The 21,361-nt window shown below is 58.7% G+C and overlaps 1 protein-coding gene across 6 annotated transcripts in view; it reads left to right on the forward strand.

Annotated features, from left to right (window-relative positions):
* GRM4 (glutamate metabotropic receptor 4) overlaps nucleotides 1-20,404 on the forward strand; it is a 117,386-nt gene extending 96,982 nt beyond the window's left edge. For 5 of the 6 annotated variants that reach the window (XM_032340602.1, XM_032340600.1, XM_032340597.1 and 2 more), the window contains exons 7-10: nucleotides 2,137-2,337; nucleotides 2,542-2,678; nucleotides 5,744-6,679; nucleotides 9,399-13,088. In XM_032340602.1, the coding sequence (XP_032196493.1) occupies nucleotides 2,137-2,337; nucleotides 2,542-2,678; nucleotides 5,744-6,679; nucleotides 9,399-9,713 (1,589 nt within the window). In that variant the 3' untranslated portion in view covers nucleotides 9,714-13,088. The other variant, XM_032340603.1, reaches the window with a different exon arrangement.
* The last annotated feature ends 957 nt before the right edge of the window (nucleotides 20,405-21,361 follow it).

The raw sequence follows: 21,361 nt of genomic DNA on the forward strand, positions 1-21,361 counted from the left end.
GCAAGTACCATCATCATCCTCATTTTGTAGAGGAGGGAGCTGGAGTCCGAGGTCCAAGGTCACACAGCCAGAGTGGTTGGTGGAGCTGGGGTTCCAGCTCCCAGGTTCAAGTCTAGGCCTCCGCAAGTGTAGGGCAGGGACAATGGGTAGTGAGGGCCTTTGGTGACCAGGAGAGAGCCAGGGAGATGGCTCCCAAGCCTGCCTGGCCTCCAGCCCTGAGGCCGTACTGTAAGAGCTGTGGGTCATCTTGACTGAATGGTACCACCAGGACCAACAGGGTGTGTGTCCCCAACTGTCCCATCTGAGTGCTGGTGAGTCTTGATCTCTGACCCCGAGGTTGGGATAACTGGGGTCAGGTTCTGCCCTTGGTCCCAGGGGCTTGGTGGCCGAGGCAGGCAGGCATATGAAATGTGCTCCCGGCTCTGTGGGAGCCCCGGGCAGGTGTCCGCCTCTGAGTTATCCAAGGGCAGAGATGGACGCAGTGACCTCTGGAGTTCCCAGGGCCTGGCGCTCGCCCAGCCCAGCCCCCACACAGTAGACATGGCTATGGGCCAGGGGGCTAGGCTGGGGTGCAGCCCCTCATCCTGCAGCCCACTGGGGAATCACTTTTGCAAGGTATGGCACTGGCCCCCTAACAGGGAGGCAGTGGGTGTACATGGCGGGGTGGGTGGTGGGGTTAATGTCTTTGTCCTGGTCTCCAGGGAGTTACAGGCTGTGATGGGGGCAGGGCCTACCGCCTCAGAAGGGGAAGCCCCAGAAGGGGAAGCCTGGCTTCCCTAGAATTCTTCCCATCCTTTCCCTGCCTCCACTTTGCATCCTCCTGTCCCCTCCTCCTCTCCCCTCCCTGCATTCCTGTCCCCACCCCAACCCCCCTCTTAGAATCCCTTAGGTGTAGAGTGGCACATAGGCTGGGAGCCAGAGTACTGCGATTCAGGCTCAGCACTTGGTGGTTCTGGGACATCACTGGGCTTTTCTGTGCCTCAGTTTCATCTCTGATACGTGGATAATTACTCACCTCATGGCACCCTGGTGAGAATTCAATGCGTTTATATGCATAAAGGGCTTAAAAAGATGCTTAGCATGGAGCAGGTGTTCACTAGACATTAGCAGCCCCTATTCTTCATGATGATTGTTATCCTGGGCCCAGGCTTGGGTAATGCCTCCTCCTCCAGAAAGCCTTCCTGGCCTGCTCTGGCCCAGAGACGTCTGTTGGTTGTCTCAGAACCACCACCACCCCCACCCCCCGCCACCTTTGACCACTTAGCACAATAACAATGTGGATCAGTCACCTACTCAGTGCCAAGTGTTCTCAGTTAAACCTCTGGGGGCAGGATTATGATCCCTTTCTATTGAGAGGACACTGAAGCCATAGGCAGCTGTGAAGCTTGGGCCCAGGGCCTGGGGGTAAGGATGGGAAGCCAGAGCCCCAAGGCCATGGCGCCCTAGGGAGCCACTGCTGTTTGCAGTGAGGTGAGGGAGGGGGGTTCCCCACTTGGCAGAACTCACTCACCTGCCTAATGGGGAAGGAGTGGGTGGGGATGATAGTAACTTCTAGTGTTTGGGGCGATTGGAATCCATCGAGGGCACCAGGTGGCTTGGGTCCTAAACTCTGAGGGATCTGCAGCCAGGCTCTCACCCTCCTGGGGCTCAGTTTCCCCTTCCATACCCTGTGGCGGGGGCAGTGTGCCCTGGCTGGCGTGGCTGCCCATCTGTGGGCTGCCAGAGTGTACCGCTGAGCCACACAGCTCTTGTCCTAGCGATTTCCCAGTGGCTCCCGCGATTGGTCTAGGTCAGGCAGGGGGAGGGCGGGGAGGTTCCACAGCCGTAGGGAGACCCCCTGACCCACAGCCTTCTGAGGGTGATCGTGACATGGGGGCCTGCCCTGGCTATTCTGGGGTCTCAGGGCACAGAGATGGCTGCACAGTGGCGAGGGCAGTGGACCCTCCCTGTCCCCTTGTGGGATCATCCCCCATAAGACCATCCCGGGGGAGATAGAGCTGGCACTGGGCCAGAAGCCAGAAGGCCTACGTGTGCAGAGATGGGCTGTGTCACCTCTCTTGGCTCTGGCGTCCAGCACGGGGTCAGTGAGGATGGTGGGCCTCATGTATGGCCCCCGTGCTGGGCGTTTCGTTGCAGACCGAGAACGCATTGGGCAGGACTCGGCATATGAGCAGGAGGGGAAGGTACAGTTCGTGATTGACGCCGTGTATGCTATGGGCCACGCACTGCACGCCATGCACCGCGACCTGTGTCCTGGCCGTGTGGGGCTCTGCCCACGCATGGACCCCGTGGACGGCACCCAGCTCCTCAAGTACATCCGCAACGTCAACTTCTCAGGTGGCTGTGGGCCGTGCACCAGAAGGGGTCCCAGGGTGCCATGGGGGGAGGGGCTGGGGCCTCTGGAGGGCGAGGGAACCTCCTAAAATGTTCCCCGCAGGGGCCTCCCCAGAGGTGTCTCTGCTCTGGGCTCCTGATCCTCCCTGCTTCTTGGTGAGAGCTCAGCAAAGATATGGAGTGTGTAACAGTCACTGGCCCCTACAGGCATTGCGGGGAATCCCGTGACCTTCAATGAGAATGGAGATGCCCCTGGCCGCTATGACATCTACCAGTACCAGATGCGCAATGGCTCGGCTGAGTACAAGGTTATCGGCTCCTGGACGGACCACCTGCACCTCAGAGTAAGTACATGGTGGGAGGGCAGGGAGGGGCCCCAGGAGGGATGGACAGAGTCACGTGTGCCACCCAACCCCTGGGAAGTAAGACCAAGGGGAGGTGGCCGCTGATGGCGAGGACCAGCCCTGACTCCCAGTTTGCTGCTACCAAGCCCAGGCTTCCTTCCAGGCCCCAGTCCAGGCCTCCAAGGGCCCTGAGGCCATCCCATCCAGAAATGGAGGGATAGGGCTGTGGGTTTTCTGCTATATGCCCTTTTCCTTGGCCTGGGGCCTTCCTGCCTGCTGCCTGCTGGTGGAGGAAAATGCTGGATAATCTGGACAATTTACCCTGGACTGAAGGGCTCAGCAGGTACAGGGAAGCAGGGAGTTGTGGGGCGATGGCAGTTTGGGGGTGGTGGGGGAGGGTTGCATTGGGACAAAGGAGGACAATGTCTTAAGGCAAAGGGCACCGTCCTGTGGGGTTTCTGGTTGGGGGTAGAGGGCTGTTTGAGAGCATTTCCTAAAGCCGTCAAACTGCATCTAGAAGGTCATCATTTTTCTGGGTATTATGGGCAGCTGGGGGGGGGGGTGTCTTCTCCTGAATCCTCCTAGCTGCATTTTCCCAGCCCCTGATTGTCCCCGGGACATTGCAGCTCTCCCTCTCTGGCCTCAGTGTACCTAGCTGTGACTAGAGCCTGTGTTTGGAGAGAAAGGGCCTGTGGTTCATTTCCTAAGAAAATGCCAGTGCACTTGGCCCCGACCTTGCAAGGTGAAGGGGTGAGCCGTGCTTGGGGCAGGCACAATGTGACAGCCAGATGGATGGACCAGAGGGGCCAGAAGGCCCAGGCCCATGTCTGGCCTCAGACTCCCTGTTGCCGATCCTGGGAGAGTTGCCTCACGTCCCTGCTGTCTCCTCTTATAGGAATCTCTTCCAGCGACGAGCCCCCAAGCTCCTCGAAACACTTTCTGCCTGTGATCCCATTTGGCTCTGACAATCTTCTGAGTTAGAGGCAGTATTTCTGCGAGCCCAGCCTGAGGGATGTTCCAAAAGCCACATGGCAGGGCGGGAGTAGAGCCCATTCCCACGGTGATGTTCCTTGGGTTGCTGAAGAGAGATAGACAGACAAAACAGGACCGGTGGGAGCACTTGGCCAAGGGGATGATATCCCATATGTAGGAGTGTCTCTGTGGGGTCCAGTGAGGGGAGCAGTGGGGACCTGTGATTCAGTTCACCAGCAACATCGGCAGCTCAGCCTTACTGAGTGCCTGCTGTATACAGCACCTGTGGTAAGTGTGGGACCTTACTATGTGGACAGCAGCCCCGTGAGGCAGGCACTGTTCTTATCCCATTCTACAGCTGTGGTAAGTGAAGGCAGGGCCTCGGTGTGGGGAGGGCAGCGGAAACCTCCCTGATGATACAAGGCCCCTCAGCCAGTGTGGAGTCGGGGCGGGGGTAAGGTCGGGGGGACGGGACTTCAACTGTCACATCCTCCCCGTTTTCTCCTGAGGGCTCAGTTTGGGCTGTGCTGCAGGGGTCACAGAGCAGGCCGGGCTGGGGTGGGGGCCTGAGGAAGAGACTTCACCCTGCCCGCCCCGTCTTCCTCCGGGTCTGAAACTGAGATGGCCTCTCACGGCTGGTGCCTGGGCCTCACTTCCTCTGTCATAGACTCCACAGAGAGTCCCAGGGTCCCCGGCATGCCAGCCCTGTGCTGGGGGCTAGACACGAGGCAGGGGACAGGCACAGAGCCCCGCGCCTCGTGGGCCTGAGCTTCTGGGGAAATAGAATTTCTGTGATGACTTCCAAATAGAAGGTGCAATAAGTAGCAAAGGGCAGAGTGACCTCTTTCTGGTGTCCTTGGATCAGGTGGGGAAACAAAGACTCAGAGAGGTTGAGGTGTTTGCTGCAGGGCTCACAGCCAGCTGGCAACACACCTGTGATCCCAGGATTTACCTACATTTATGGCTCTTTCTATGGGAGCCAGAGTTTTCTAGAACAGCCACCGTTGCCATTTGTTTCCCTACAGTCTCATAGCTCCAGTGGCCAGGGTTGTCCTGCTTCATTGTTCCTATAGGGATTGTGGCCCAGGTTGTTCCTGTGCTCTTTGGCTCTAGGGGACCACATGGCCCTGTCATGCCCAGAGCCACAGGACAAGGTGCTGCCCTGAGCTTTTCCTCCCCACTCCTGGGAGCCCATCTTTGGCTGCCCCTCCCCTTTTCCTCAGCTCTGAAACCATCCCCTTGCCCAAGCAGCTGCTTATTCCTTCTCTGGGAGGGAGGACCCAGCACAGAGGAGCACCTGTCTGGCCAGGCCCCCTGCTCGCCAAGTGTGAACTCCTAGCAGCCGCTCTGTTTGGAACAGATGCCTTGAACATGGCTCCCAAGTGTAGTCCAGCTCCCTTTGCTCAGGGCCTGGAGCTCTTCTGCACCTCTCGCTGACTTTCCAGACTTTTTTGTAACACTGAATTTGGTAGGGGTGCCAACACACCCTGTGGCTCCTTTGTTCGCAGTGACTGTGTCTTTGGAGACATATAACCGTGACTAGCGCTAATTTAGAGCAAGATATAAAGAAATTCTAACCCCCGGGCACAGATTCTGTGTCCTCTGAGCAAATCTGTCATTGCTCTCTGCTGAGCACAGCTTCCTGTCCCACCCAGAGGAGACACTGTGGGCTGAGCCACGGGGACGGCACATCTCCCAGCAAGCACACAAGTCACCTGCAGGGTCTGGTTAAGACTCAGATCCTGACACAGTAGGTTTGGGGCAGGCCCAAAGGTAGCACTTCCAGCAAGCTCCTGGGTGATGCTGGGGTGGGTCTGGAATCAGGGCTCCCGAGTTCCCTCTGCTTCCCTGTGGGACTCCTGGTTCTCCCTGCCGCTCTCTGTGCTCAGGGTCTCTGTACAGTCCTGGAGGGTTTGGGATTTGCTCAGGATGTCTCCTAGGTTAGCCAGGGCTGCATCATGCAGGTGGGCTTATTTAAGTCCAGCTGCTGGGTCCAGCGGGTCGTTGCCGTGGCCGGGATGCCAGCTGGTGGGGTGGCCCCGGGTAGCGGGTGGCATAGCCTGAGGCCGGCTCCCCTGCGATGTCATTGCCAGATAGAGCGGATGCACTGGCCGGGGAGCGGGCCGCAGCCACCCCGCTCCATCTGCAGCCTGCCGTGCCAGCCGGGTGAGCGGAAGAAGACCGTGAAGGGGATGCCGTGCTGTTGGCACTGTGAGCCGTGCACAGGGTACCAGTACCAGGTGGACCGCTATACCTGTAAGACCTGCCCGTACGACATGCGGCCCACTGAGAACCGCACGGGCTGCCGGCCCATCCCCATCATCAAGCTGGAGTGGGACTCGCCCTGGGCCGTGCTGCCCCTCTTCCTGGCCGTGGTGGGCATCGCTGCCACGCTCTTCGTAGTGGTCACCTTCGTGCGCTACAATGACACGCCCATCGTCAAGGCCTCGGGCCGCGAGCTGAGCTACGTGCTGTTGGCCGGCATCTTCCTGTGCTACGCCACCACCTTCCTCATGATCGCTGAGCCCGACCTGGGGACGTGCTCTCTGCGCCGCATCTTCCTGGGGCTGGGCATGAGCATCAGCTACGCGGCCCTGCTCACCAAGACCAACCGCATCTACCGCATCTTCGAGCAGGGCAAGCGGTCGGTGAGCGCGCCGCGCTTCATCAGCCCTGCCTCGCAGCTGGCCATCACCTTCAGCCTCATCTCCCTGCAGCTCCTCGGCATCTGCGTGTGGTTTGTGGTGGACCCGTCCCACTCGGTGGTGGACTTCCAGGACCAGCGGACGCTCGACCCCCGCTTTGCCAGGGGCGTGCTCAAGTGCGACATCTCGGACCTGTCGCTCATCTGCCTGCTGGGGTACAGCATGCTGCTCATGGTCACGTGCACCGTGTACGCCATCAAGACGCGCGGCGTGCCCGAGACCTTCAACGAGGCCAAGCCCATCGGCTTCACCATGTACACCACCTGTATCGTCTGGCTCGCTTTCATCCCCATCTTCTTTGGCACCTCGCAGTCAGCAGACAAGGTGAATGGTGGGGCTGGGGGTGGGGGAGAGTGAGGGCCCCGAGCTGCGGGCAGCCGTGGGGGCTCGCTGGCCTTTCCTTCTGCTCTGGAAAGGACTTCCTCCATGCATCATTGCTTCCTCTGCCTCCGTCTGTTCTCTGGCTTCTGGATTGTCCCTCTTCTCTCCTACCCTTTCTCTTTTCTGGCTTCCCCTTCCCACCCGTCTCAACTCTCTCCTTCTTCTTCCCTTCCCTCCCTGCCTCTACCTCTCGTTGCCTCCCTCTCTCCTCTCTGTCAGCTTTCAATCTCTTCTAGACTCTTTCCTGGAGAAGAGACTCTCGCCCTGCTCAGCCCCATCTTCCCTGCACCCACTCCTCTCTTCCTTGTCCTCTGCCTGCCCCTCTTTCTGCCCTTGCAGGATCCCCCTTGGTCCCTGGGTGGGGGTTGGATCAACACTCACTCCTCTTCTCCTGGTCACCAAGCCTCTGAAGCCTGGGAGCCTGGGGTGTCAGCTGAGGGTCCTTCCCTCCACCAGCCAGAGCTGCAGACAGGGTGCCTCCTGCTGGCTCTGTCAGGCCATCCTGTGGGCGTGGACAGACCCCAGGGCCCCGTGCACTCTGACCACATCCCAGCCCCAGCGCTGCCTGGCGCCTGCAGGGTTTTATCTTGAAGGACTGAGGGTCACTGAAGCCAGAGGTTAGAGATGGGCAAGGGGTTATTGGGACCAAGGACCCCAGCTCCTGGTCCGAGTTCTATGTTGGGATCTTGGGCATGGCAGCTGGCTTCTCCGCCTCAGTTTCTCCATCAGTATGTTGGGGCCATGATCCTTCTCTTTCAGTCATTAAGGGTTGTCACAATCACATGGCCTGATGGGTTTGAAAGCCGTTTACCCCTCTGTAGGGTGGCTGGTACTGAGGAACCCAGGGGAGGGTGATGGGGACTAGGTCAGAGAGATGACGGGACAGATGGTGGAGGACTCAGAGGCTGTGGGAAGGATGTGGGCTTCTACCGTCAGTGAGAAGGGAGCCACGCTGGGGTTCTGAGCAGTGAGGGACATGACATAGTGCGGGTTTAGAAGGATCCCTCTGGCTGCTGGGTGGAGCCCTGAGGAAGGTGGGCTGAGACCTGGATGGCCAATGCGGAGGGGACTGTAGCGAGCCCAGCAGGGGGCTGCTGGGGGCGGGGGTGGTGGGAAGCAGGGGTTCTTGGATGTGTCTGCAGGTGAGGCAGCTGGATTTGGGACGGATTGCATGTGGGGCAAGAAGTGCAGAGGAGAATCAAGGAGGACTCTGGGTTTTGGTGTGAGGATCGGGAGGAAGGAACGTCTGCACTCTCAGGTGGGGAAGAGCACAGAGGAGCCTGTTTGGGGGCCGAGATCTGGCGGTCCTCTGGATGTGCTAAGTTTGGGGTGCCTGTTAAGAGGTCCACATACTGCTGCTGAATACATAGGGCCGGGGTTCAGGACTGAGGGCCGGGCTGGAGCTGGAGCTGGTGTTGTCACCAGCCCATGGCTGGCATTTGAAGCTGGAGCTTGCCCAGCTGTGAGCTACTCAGGATCCTTGGCTTTCAGTGAGGCTGCTGCCAAGGCTGTGACGGATGGGGTGCTTGTCATGGACCTGACACTCTACCTGATGGCCCCCATCCACAGTAGCAGGGTAAGGTGGATAGCACTATCCCTGTCTATAGATGAGACACAGAGGCACAGAGAGGCCAAGTGACTCATTTGAGATCACACAGCCCATAGGTGGCATGGTTGAACTTGACCCTGCTGTGCCTAACTCAGGAACCCCCTCCGCAAACCCAGTCCACACTGCCCCCCTGCAGCCCTGGAATACCTTCCTGCCCTGCAAGCCTCCTTGGTAAGGGCCACCTCTGCTCCAAGAGTTCCTTGAGGGCAAGACCTCTGCCCTCCATGCTGAAACCCTTGACCTGGCCCTGTAAAGGCCTGTAGCCTGCCTTCTAAAGGTAGCCAGTGGGCTGAGGGGCTCTGAGAAGCAGACATTGGGGTTGGCAGTGAGGGCCCTGAGATCAGAAATCAGGTTTGGCTCCATGTCACCCCACAAACCTGAGCCAAAGCAGCCACCAGGCCTAGCTTGCCCTGTGAGCCAGGTTTCCTGCCCCCACAGGCCTACGGGAAGCCCTCCCTGCTGAGGACAGGTACAGTCGGAGCCCGGTGGCCCGCAGTGCCCAGGGGGCCCACAGAGCCAGCAGGGGAAGCCACCCCACATTGTAGGAAGCTGACAGCTTGAGAAATTTTGGCAACACCAGGAGTCTCCTTCCCCTGCCTCCTCAGGGAGTAAAGGTGAACAGCTAGAAGGCAGACAACATGCTGGCTGAGCCCCTGATTCTGCCTTCCTATAGTTTCCTCGGTGGGGTTCCTGCCCTCCCAGGGGGCTGTCAGACCCTCCCTCCTCCAGCTGCTGAGGCCCCGCCTCCTGCTCAGCCCCCACATCTCTCCAGGCTACCCGGATTGCCTCTAATTTCTTCCTTTTTAGGAGGCTCCCCTGAGTATAGATGTTGAAAAGGAACCTCTGAAATGATCTCTCCTGAGGCCCAGAGAGGCGCAGAGGCCCTTACTTGCCTGGGGTTACACAGCAGGCTAGCCTCTCAGCCACAGGTGACCCTGCTCTGGTCCTGATCGTGGGGGACATGGGACATGACCTTCCCCTCTGGGCTTCTGCATAAGGAGGGGCCGGGATATGAGCTCTTCTCCCACCCCATGCTGGGACCCAACTTCCTAGAGGCACAGGCCACCAGGAGCTGAATCTCTGAATCTCCACTGGGCTCTGCCAGCCCTGCAAACAGGTAGAGAGAGAGAGGGGTGGGGCCGCGGCGGGGAGTTGTGTGGGTACAGAGGTGTGTGTGCCTTCTTGTGCATGGTTGGTGGTGGCTGGGTGGTGTGTGTATCTGTGTGCAGGTGGCTGCGTTTGTGTACACTGGGTGGGGATGGGCAGGTGTGTACATTGAGAGCTTCACGGCTGGGATGCATGTGGGTGTGCAGACGAGTTGCATGTGCCTGGCCATGTATGTGCAGATGTGTGTGTGTGCACTTGTAGGTGCGTATTCAGGTATGTGTACAGATATGGATGAATGCGTCTGGGTGCCTGCATACGAGTGTACCTAGGTGCATGAAGGGAGTGCATTTGTGTGTGTACACGTGCCCCCTGGCATGAGTCTGAGTCACATATGAGCGCACAGCTGTGAGTTCAGGGATGTGTGTGTGTGTGAATGCAGAGATGCATGTGTCTATGGGCATGCGTGTCTGTGGGTATGTGGGCGTGCCCAGGCTTGTGTGCACATGTGTGTGCAGGGGCTCGTGGCGCCCATTTCCCCAGCAGGCAGGTGGTGGCGCGGAGCGAAGCAGTCTGTGCTGCTGGGCTGAGCAGGTGGATGGCTTTCCCCATGCTAGCCCCAGTCGCCAGGGATTATTATGGCCACCGTGCAGCACTACCCAGAGCCGGGCACAGCATGCTTTCTCCACGGCATGGGGTTCCCACTTAGCTGCCCTTGGGTGGGACCTAGCCACAGAGGCTGACCAGGAGGTGGGGAGGTTCATTTCTCTGGTTTGTACAGATTCTGAGGATCTCTGTGGCCACTAGGATCAGCCTGAGCCAAATCGCGGAGCAGGTAGATCTCCTCGGCACCCCCAGGCGGGCCCCTTGGACCCTCCGCCCAGCAGGCCTCACAGGGAAATGGGAGACTCCTCATCTCCCTCTACAGCAGCTCCTTTCTGTGCCCTTTGCCCCACCTGCGGTTACCTCTGTCCACGCCCATCAGACCTAGCTCTGACAACCTCTTTGCTCTGGGGAGCAGCCACTTGTGAGGCAAAGTCAGGATTTCTTGCAGAGGACAGAGGGTAGCCAGGGCCTGACCAGAAAGGGGGGCAGGAATCCAGGCACCCCCATCTGGAAGACAGGTTGGCTGGGAAACAAGACGAAATCAGATCCTGGAGGTCACCTCTCAGGCCACCGGCCTTGGAGGGCTGCATCCGTACCTGGGCCTCATCCCTGGGAGTTGGGGGTGTCTGTTGGGTTCTAGAGGTTTTAGAGGGCTGCTCCTTCTTTGATAGAATCAGCATGCTACTACCTGTTGGTGACAACGTGCGCCTTCACACAGGGGGCTCTGGGACAACGTGTGAGCTGGTGGGAGGGTGGGAGTTCCAGACCCCAGAGCATGGAGAGGGACTGGGGTGTGCAGCCTTACTTGTGCTTGCACAGGGCCGGCTGCCTCTCAGCCTGGGATGGCTAGACGAGTCCCCGAAGCCCCTGCTGGAAGGGCAGGGCCCCAGCAGGTGGGGGCAGCTCGCTTAGGTTGGATTGGTTTATGCCCCATCTTGTATCTTTGCAAAAAGGTTCTATTCTGAAAAGCAAAAGAGAACACCAAGGATTGTACTGTTTTCCGCGTTCAGGGCTGGCCCTCTGGTTTTCAGGGCCTTATGCAGAAAGAAAGTAAAAGCCCCTTTCTTGTTCAAAAATGATTCAGGATTTAAGATGGTGACAGCAGGGCATGGAACCACATGTGTGTCCCCTGGGCTCTTCTTCTGCCTGTGTTAGTGGGGGGGTCTAGCATCCCACAGTGGCTCAGGACAGAGTGGAATCTCGCCCCCAAAACAGGGCTCACTCTGTCCAGAGAGGGGGCCTCTATCCCTGGTTCCACCAACTCCGAATGGGCCCGAATGTATGCCCCACCCCCCAATCAACAAAGTGTGGGCAGAGGGCCCAAGATGGATATCTGACTTGGAAACACAACCCCGACACCCAAGAACCCCTAGTGTGAGAGGGGAGACTGCCCTCAGGGAGGCCCCGGTCTAATGAGGGAGACGAACCCTCACCCAGGGAGCTCCCAGTTCAATGGTGAAGGTCCTGAAAACAAGCATCATCTTGATTAGCCCAGACCTTCATCACTTTCCCCATGGTGTGGAACCTGTCCGGCCCCCCCACTGCCATCAGCCCCATCTCAGGGGGCAGGAGAGGTAGCCTATACCCTCCTACTGGCCAGTCATGCTGGGAGGGAGTGCTGTTGCACAAGAGTGAGAATATGGCTTGCACGGGAGGACAGGAGATGACTGTGTCAGAGGGGTGTGTGTTGCCTGGGGACCAGGCTCTCATTTCCCTGGGCTTGTGACAGTTTCTGAACAGTGACAAATAAAACCACTTCTCCACACTCCCAGTCTCCTTCACAGAGCTTCACAGTCTGGGTTTGGCTCACCTCGTGGGTTGGGAGAGGTAGCAGCTCTCATCCCATTGCACTGATGAGTAAACTGAGGGCTAGAGAGGGCTTGAGACTCAGGGTCACATCCCTCTTTCCTTTCAGACCCCAGGGCTTCTCCAGCCTCTCTCTCAAAGGACAGCTGGAAAGACAGCCTTCAGATCCAGGTCATGAATCATTTTTAGAGAAGGGCAGATGGGACAGAGTATGAGAATGGGTGTCATAGGGGGTCAGATAGAGCTGGGGTTCAGGGAGAGCTTCCTAGAGGAGACGACACATCAGCCAGGCCCCAAGGGAGGGGGCCCAGATCTAGAAATGGAAGATTTAGGGGGTAGAACATTTCTTGCCTTCCCCATGCCCAGACCTGGGGGCTACAGCCCAGGTCTCCTCTGGCTGCACGGAGGTTGAGGGGGGCTGGCGGGACAGCAGAGGCCTGGAAGACTGGGAAGCGTGATGGAGGAGGCAGGGAGGGGACCCCAGGGGGCAGTGGGAATTGTCAGGCCCTGCCTGGAAGGCCCCGCTATTGAAGAATGGATTATCCGACACCCAGATTAATGGACTTTCATTTTGCTAAACATCTGTCACCGTTAGTGCTGGCGAGCGAGCGTGAAATGGGCTTTGACTGTGCCGCCATCGCCATATCTCACTGGGCGCTGTGGCTCCCGTGTCAGTGGCCTGCTCTGTCACTGAATGGGGACCTGGTCGAGGGGCTGTGGCATGGCCCCTGGGAGTTACCCCAAGGCACCAACAGATGTTCATCTCACTCCCAGCCCTGTGTAGCGGGATGCTGCTGGGAGGGTCAGCTGTGGTTCCCTGAGGGCCCTTCTTTAGGGGTGCTCCCCCCACATGGCATGAAGCAGTGGGAAACACTTCCATGTACGTACGTACCATGGGCTGGGCATTGTTGTATATAGGATCACCATTTACCAAGGCGTTTCATGCTCATGGCGGCCCTATGAGGTGAGTATTATAGCAGCATGCCCATGTGGGGAAACTGAGGCACAGGGTGGGACTTGTCCAAGGTCACAGAGCTAGAAATGGTGGAGTCAGGATTTGAATCCAGAGAGTCTGATCTAAAGTCCCAGCTCAACACCACGACTCCCTTCTGCCCAGTCAGTGGGACATGGGGCGGGACTCCCAGGGTCTGTCCCCCTTGTGTCTGTTCCTGGGGTCGGGACTCTGAGGCTGGGGCAGAGCTCTTTCTGACGCCGCCCCTGGCCCACCTCCAGCTGTACATCCAGACGACGACGCTGACGGTCTCGGTGAGTCTGAGCGCCTCGGTGTCCCTGGGGATGCTCTACATGCCCAAGGTCTACATCATCCTCTTCCACCCGGAGCAGAATGTGCCCAAGCGCAAGCGCAGCCTCAAAGCTGTCGTCACCGCCGCCACCATGTCCAACAAGTTCACGCAGAAGGGCAGCTTCCGGCCCAATGGTGAAGCCAAGTCTGAGCTCTGCGAGAACCTCGAGACCCCTGGTGAGTGTCCGGGTCCTCCCCTCTCCTTCAGGGCCCCACCCAGCCTCTCCTCCTTCCCGGAGAAGGCCAGCCCCCATAACCGGGACCCTGGCCACGTCCGTCCCTAAGCCCATTTTCTGGGGTTCCTGGGAGAGCCCTGAGGCCACAGGTGAGTGGGGATTCTCTCTTGAGGCGCCAGGTTAGTGCCCCTCTGCCCCGCCCCATCTTGGTAACCAGGAGAGAACTTCAAGGTCCCACCCCACCTAGCCTTAGCTGCACACTTCCAGGGATCTGACTGCCAAGGGTGAGGCTGTGGGGGAACCTGGTTCATGCAGGGTGATGGGGGCTCTGGGATTTCTCTTCCCTGGGACCAAGATCTGGGCCTGTGCCCTCTCCGTCCCTCTGGGAGAATGGGTTGTCTGGAGGGCCTCTGCTTTCTGGCCCTTTAGTGACCTGGGCACAGAGGCTCTGGTGCCCGCCTGGCCACGCCCTAACAGGGCCCTGAGAGATGGGGACCCAGGAGGTGGGTCCCCAGGATGGGTAAGGGAAGAAGTAAGTTGGACGGAGGGCCTCCATAGGCCTCAGTTCCCCAGAGGCTGGGTGTTCCCAAGGGATGGTTCAAGGAAACCTCTGCAGTAGAGGGTCATGCTTTGAGGGGGACCTCAGCATCTGAGGGGCAGGCCCAAGGTCTGGGCCTGGGCAGGAATGTGCATGAGGGAGTGAGGCCGCCATCTCTGCCAGCTTCTCTGGTCCCCCTCGCAGCCAGCCCTCTGTGAGAAGAGATGGAGGGGAGAGAGGGGCAGGGCATGCGAGGGATGAGGGTGCCTCGGGGGCGCCAGTCATGGTGGCAACCACTCCTTGAACCCTGATTGTGTGACACACAGCCATGCGACCTTAAAAGGCAAGTTATTTATCATCTGTGTAATACAGATGAGGAAAGGGAGGCTCAGTAAGGTTAGGGATTCATGTGGGTCACATAGTCACCAGGTAGCTGGGCTGGATTTGACCTTCACGGTGATGTCCCTATTGCTTCCTTGGAGATGGAGGCCTCTGCCCTGGGGTGAGCCATGGGGTCTCCCACCTGTGGGGTGGGCCTCCACTCTAGCTGCTCCAGTGGTTGGCGGGGGTGAGACGAAGGGGTAGCCGTGGTCAACCCTGCTCACTGAGACCTTGGCTCCCTCCCTGGATATCGTGCAAGTGTCCAAATAGTTTATGTGGCAGCTTCTGCCTCCCCTGCTCTCTGAAAGTCCCGGGGGGGGGGGCTCCCACTGGTGGGGAAGGAGAAGAAGAGCCCCTCCCTCTGGGGAGACTCAGTCCTGGTGGGACCTGGGAGTTAGTACTCAGCTGCTTCCCTCTCATCCTGGGGGAAAGGCCAGAAATGGACATTGTTGGTGGCAGCAGGAGGATTTTGGGCTAGACTACAGGAGTGTCTGGAGTGCAGGCTCTAAGAGGAGGCCCTGTGTCACTGACAAGGAGGTCAGGAGACCAGGAGACCTAGCCTCCTTTGTTTGTTTTGGCTGGGGCAGCACCTCTCACAGGCTCCCCCACCTCGTGGCCCTGGGGAAACATCTTCCCTCCCTTTCTCATCATGGCTCCCACGTGTTGAGAGACAGCCATCTGTGTAAAGAAGGGAAGTCTCTTCCTACATCCAGACAGGATTTTTCCCTCCCAAAGCCCTCTGCTCTGTTGAGTGCTCTTCACAACAGTCCTGTGAGGCTGGGGTGGGGCTAGAGGTTTGATCCCCAGCTGAGGCCCAGAGAGGGTGAGTGACTCTCCTGAGGTCACACAGCAAGTCGGTGGCTCGCTGGCCCCAGTGTCTTTCCTTTGACCCCAACTTCACATGGTCTTCCTATCTCTGGGGCCCCCTTCTCTGTGCAGAACAGTATAGGTGGCTTTTGACATGCTGAAGACCATGTGTTGCCCCCTTGCCCCCATCTTCTGCCAGATGACCTCTGGTTCCAATCCTCCCAGAGCTCCCCTTGGACCTACAGCCCTAGGACTCCCTTCAGGGGCCCCCTGGGGCCTCCGCTCTGAGATGGGAAGGGGCCTTGTCCTCCCAGGATGCCCCACCTCTGGCCTTTTGTGTCTAGATTTGCAGAAACCCCAAATGCAGCCCCTCACCAGACCCTTCTGTCCTGAGCAGGGGCCCCTCCTTGCTCCCCACCCCACACTCCTGCCTTCAGTTTTCCTCCTTCCCACGGAGACTTACCTGTCCCGGGTTCCACCCTCCAGGCCCTACTACCCTGGTGCAGGCAGGTGTGTTAAATGAGCTCTGCTCCAGGGCTCGTCTGAATGGGGCATGAGCCCTCCAGGGACCATGGGCATTTAACTGGAGATAACACCCTAACCCCAAAGTGTGACCCTCATGGTGCTGTCACTGGCCAGAGGGAACCAGAGGGCAGGGCCTTCCCAGACAGCTTTGATGGCTCCTTACTGACATGGCTTCTTCTGTCTCTGTTGAGGTTGGTCCCATGGGGACAGGGTAGAATTCCCACCCCTTCCCACCCCACCCCCCACCAGACAAGGAGGGGAATGGAGGCCCAGGGAAGGGAAACGCAGGGTTCCCAGCAAGGGAACCTTCCTGCAAGGGAAGGACGAGAGCTGTTTGCTCCCTCCGCCCACCTGTGGGAGCCAGAGGCCAGGACCCTTTGTCACCACTGTCCCTTAGCTTGGCGATAGCAGGAGCTGTGGGGGTGCTGGGTGGGAGCCCGGTGATTAATTCTGGGGATGCCAGAGTGAGGGGGTATGAGCAGGGAGAGTGGAGAGATGTCACTCCTGTGCAGCAGGGCCATTTTTCACTCTGTCACTGGGAGGCCACGTATCTTTACACAACAGAATAAATAATTCAGGGGCCTGATTGTGGGCAGATTGGGCACAGAGACACAGGGCGACAAATGGGGGCTGTCAGCTCTTGCTTGCCACCACCCAGCTAATTATTATCTGAGGTGGCAGGGACTGAAAAACAGCAAGGGTCTGTCACGGGCAAGGCATAGGTTTGGGGCCCTTGGCTCCCGCTCTGTGTCCCTCCCTTCGGGTTGAGGATGCCTCTGGAGCATCACTGTCCTCATCCTGTCCTCACTGCTCTAGTTATTTCAGCCCTGCCCCTTTGCCCACCACTTTGCAGGGTACCCTCCACCTTGTGGCTGAGAGCCACCCAATGTACAGATGAGAAAATTGAGGTGCTGAAAGGTTCAATTTGTCGGAAGGGCTGCTTGGCAGGTGCTGCGACCCACTGTACTGGGGAGGGCAGGACCGGACCCGAAGCCTCCTGACTCCCAGCCACAGTGGGAGAGTCTCACAGTTAGCTCCCGGTGGGAGGGGCGGGCGGGCAGACTCACTGCTCCCATTTTCCAGATGGTGAGACCGAAGCTGCGCTGAAGGACTCTGGGGCCCCTGGCTTGTAGCTGAGGGCTGAATGCACTTCCAGGTTCTGGAACCCAAGGACTGAATTTTCTATTGGAAACAGCTCTGTTCTTAGAGGGACGGCAGGGCCCAACTGTCCCTGACCTCCCTGCCATTTTCCTCCTTCTGCCTGCGTGGGTGCCCCTGGCTCCTGGGGCCTGTTTCCCTACAGCTGGTGGAGGTCTGGCTGCCCCTACTGCTGTTTTCCTTCACCTCTGAGCCAGGCTGCTGGCGGGTTTGCAGGTTTGGAGACTCAATTTTATCAGTTCACCCAGGGGGTGATGGAGCCCCAGGGAACTGATTCAGCCGCTGCCTCTTTTTCTGATCGTGCTGGAGAGAGTGGGGTGGAGAGTGGGGCCCGGGGAGGCCCGCAGGGAAAGAAGTCTGGGCCAAAGGGCCACTGAGCTCTTTTGTGTTACAGGTGGGGCCTAGGAGGGCGAGGGAGGAGCTGCCGGAGGTCACAGAGGGAGGGGGTCAGAGACTCCTGTCCCCAGAGTGCTGATCTGCACAGCGCCCCCGCCCCCCTTTCAGCACCTCTGCCTTTGTGTCTGGGCTCCTTTGCCCAAGTCTGTCCAGCCCAGGACCCTCCTGGATGCTGTTCCCTCAAAACGGCCCTGTCCATGGTCCTTCCCTCGTGGTCACCAGCACCCTGGAGGCAGACGGGTCATTTTAGAAATGAAGGTGGCAAGTCTTGGCATGCTTTGTAAGCCTCCTTCTGAAGTCATGGGCCCCTTTTCCTCCTGCCACCTGTCCGGGGGGAACCTGAGACTTGCAGCTTCCTGGCTGCAGCCCAGCCAAGTGATTGTCCATGTTCTGTTTGTGTATTTCAGCTGACAGGCAGCTGAACTACTGTATAAGGCCACCCTCTCCACTCAGGAGAAAGTTCTTCCTTTAGCTCCCCTGTGTTCCACACCTCATGTTGCCCCGCTGGTCCTACGAGGTACCCCTCTGCTTGCCCCACCCCCCACAAGTTCGCTTCTGGTCACACTTGATGGACCCTCTGGGAGTGGGACCCAGAAATCCTGCCTATGTCGGTGGGCTTCCGGCTATGCTAGTGTAGTGGGTGGGCAGGCCTGGGGACCTGGGTCTCTTCCAGCGGCTCCCAGAAGGTTGTGCTGAGGCTGATCCCTCTCAGTGACTGCTCTGCCCCCCGAAAGGCGTAAGAGGGCAAGTATGGGAGAAACAGTTTTAATCAAATGACATGCAAATCAAATGACACACAGCCCTTCCACTCCCACGTCATTAGCAGGAATGTCATCCAGCGGGGAGTGTGGGAAGTATGGTCTTAACTCAGCAGTTGTGGGCCCAGCGCATGGGGTAGAGGATCAGAGAGTCCAGCCACACTGCTCCCCCTCTGTGTCCTCCATTCCGGGCTGGACGCCCTGGGTGAGGCTGGCAGGGACGGTCCTTTTCTGGGTGGAGAGGCCCCTGATGGAGTGTTAGGCCAGCTTTGCGCACTAGGGCACCGTAACTGTCTCCTGTCCGGCTGCCTCCATGCACCAGCACTTAGCTCCCACCCCACGCAGCAATTCTGACCTTCATGACTCATCACTGAGCTGTCCCCAGCCATGCAGGGAGACCCTGGATCCTGACAGGACAAAACTAAGGGCCTGGCCAGGCTCCTCACCCAACTGGCCTCAGTGCCTCATTTGTCGCAGGAGGGTGGCCCTTATCTAGCTTTGTCACTAGGCTGCCATGAGGTTTGAACCCCACCTGGGTGGAGGGAGGGGAGGTTCATGCTGGAAAGAGACTGTCACCCAGCTGGGTGGGTGGGGGGGCCCACAAGGGGCTGAGACTGGGAAATAAGGGTACCCAGACACAGAGGCCAGGTCCTGGTGGTGGCTGGCCCTTGTTCAGGGTGCAGATAAGGGAGACTCAAGGCTGGGGTGAGACAGGGACACCCAGAAATGAGAAGGGTAGCCATACTGAGGCCTGATGGGACTTCCTTGAGTGAGGGACTGGGGCCGAGTCAGTTGGAGGGGCCTCCTGGTCAGCTAGTCAGTGTCTAGCCTCCAGTGGCAGGGCCCGGCCACTGGTTCCATCATTCATTCTCTCTGTCCTGGCTCTCTACTCCCATCCCCTAGGCTGCCAGGCTCTGTCTAATGTCTGTTTTTCGCATGTGCTCTTCCAAGAATGTGTGCTGTGGACCTGAAATCCTTCTGTCGATAACACTTTAAGGCTATATATAATTAATATCACAAATAAAAATGATTCTCCTCAAGTGTGGTGGAGTCGGGAGGTGGCGGGGGCTTTGTTGGGGGCAGGGCGTCGGGGGACCCTCCCAGAGCAGTGGGTTGGGGAGGGAGAGCCCATCAAAGGAGGGATCCTAACTAAAACGACAGAGTGAGGAGGGCAGGGCCCTCCAGGGAAGCAGCTTAGCCTCAGCGAAGGTGTGGAGGTGGGAAGGATGTTCAGACAGGGGATGGGTTCAGGGAGTGGGGGAATTTGGTGGGGGTGCGGTTGGGGGGATGAGGCACTAGTTGCAGTGGGGGGAGTGCAGAGTAGGGGAAGGGAAGTGGGGAAGCAATGGGATGGGTGGGGTGGGGCCACCATTCAGTTTGGGGGATGTCAACAGCTTGGTTCAGGGGTCTGGACCTGATGCTGTGGGCAGGGCAGTGACTGTGCAGAAGGGGGGTTTGAAAAAGCCTGCCCCTGATGTCTGGGTACCCCGGTCTCTCTCCTTCCAGCACTGGCCACCAAACAGACCTACGTCACCTACACCAACCATGCAATCTAGCTAGGCCACCAGAGCCGAACAAGAGGAGGAGGACCCGAGACCCTTGTGGCTGACGCGTTGGGCCAGGGCCACTCCCAGGGGCCCAGCTGATGTCTTGCCTGCCCGTGGATGCCCACGGACGCGGCTTGGTGCTGAGGACAGCAGAGCCCCCGGCAGTCACTGCTGGGCAGCCTGGGCAAGCCGGGCAGGTGACAGGAGGAGGACAAGAGGCCGGGCCGGCTGCAGGCCACCCCAAGAGCCTGCATCTTGGACCATGGCCCCTCCCAGCCCCCAAATGACAGGGGCTCAGGCTGCGTGGGCCCAGAGCTGGTTTTCTCTCCCTTCGTCTCTGCTGTCGCACTGGTGACCGTCCCAGTCTGTTTCCATCCCTGTCTTTATTTTACCACTGCCTTTTCTGCGTCTGCACCTGTCTGTGTGCTCTGCTTTTCCCTAGCTGCTTTCTTTCTGCCTCTGTCCCCTCTTCCTCCTGCATCCTCCGTCTCCAGGTCTTTCCAGTTTTTTTCTCTTGTGCTCCCCTGGGTCTCCCGTGCAGGTTTCTTTCCAGTCCTCAGCCCCCTCCTCACTCACCTTCATTACATCCAGCCCTTACTTTCTCCCTGCCACTGTCACCCCCATTCACCAAATCTTACATGTCGCAAAATAGAAAAAGAAAAAAAAAAGCCAAAACGCAAAAAAAGCCAAAACAAAAACCAATCTCAAGTGTGTTGCCAAGTGCCGCATCCTCCCGGTGGCCTCTGTGTGTGTCCCCGTGGCCCGCAGCCTGCCCGCCTGCCCCCTGCCCGTCTGCCGCGTGTCCTGCCCCCGCCTGCCCCCCGCCTGCCCCTCCTGCCGATGACACGGAGTTCAGTGCCTGGGTGTTTGGTGATGGTTATTGATGACAATGTGTAGCGCATGACTGTTTTTATACCGAGAACATTTCTAATAAAAATAAACACATGGTTTTGCACCCTGCCTCCACAGCTGCTGAGGGTCCTGCAGGGGGACCCCTGTCTCAGCCTGCAGCGGGAGAGTCTGGAATTGGAAGCAAGGAGAAAATGGGCAATGATGGAGACTGAGGGCTCTAGGGTGGTTAGAAGCTATCTCTGGGGCTGCCATGGAGTGGGATCACAGGGCAGCCCTGGGCAGGGAGGGACCAGGACTTCACAGCAGATTCCAGAAATCAGCCCCTGGTGGTCCCCTAAGGAAGGAGCATGTTCTATTCCTGTCTCCTGCCCTGCAGCCCCTAAGGTGGTACCGTTTTCTGCCTTGCCTCTCCCCTGCCTCACATTCCTCACACCGGGACTCTGACCCCCACCCCGTACCCCGAACCTCTCCTCTTTCCAGCCTGGAACCTCTCTTGAGAAACTGGCTTCCAGGGCTCCCAGGCCCCACAGCCCTCCCCTCCTGCCTGTCCTGTCTCCAGGTTACAGGTGCTAGTATGCTGTGTGTCTGTTGTGAAGACTATCTGCTTAGATATCCTGACTTCGTGAGGATGTCAGCCACTGGCCAGCGGCAGGTGTGCGAGTGTGTGTTCTCAGCAGCTGGTTTCCTCTGCGGGTTGGGAGGTGGGGAGCGGGAAGCATTTGAGGGGCTGGGCCCTGCCAGGGGTAAATTACAGAGCTGGTGACACAATGAGGCCACAGGCAGCAGCTGAAGCCCAGGCTTCCTGGGCCGCCCCTTCCTGGGCCGCCCCTGGGACCCCACGCCCCCTCCCTTCCTGGCCAGCTGACTGAAGTGCAGGGCTGGGAGGTCAAGGGTCTGGAGGGCCCTGGGTGGGGGAGAGCCAGGCTGGGACTGGGTGTGGGAGGTGTGGGTGGAGATGAGGCTGGTGCATAGAATTGTGCCACGGGTAGCACCCCATGGGTGAGTCCATCTTACTACTGGGAGACGATGGGTGTCACCCACACCTCTGTTCAGGAAATC

This window comes from Mustela erminea, chromosome 4 (assembly GCF_009829155.1).
Source record: "Mustela erminea isolate mMusErm1 chromosome 4, mMusErm1.Pri, whole genome shotgun sequence".
NCBI classification, from domain to species: Eukaryota; Metazoa; Chordata; class Mammalia; order Carnivora; family Mustelidae; genus Mustela; species Mustela erminea.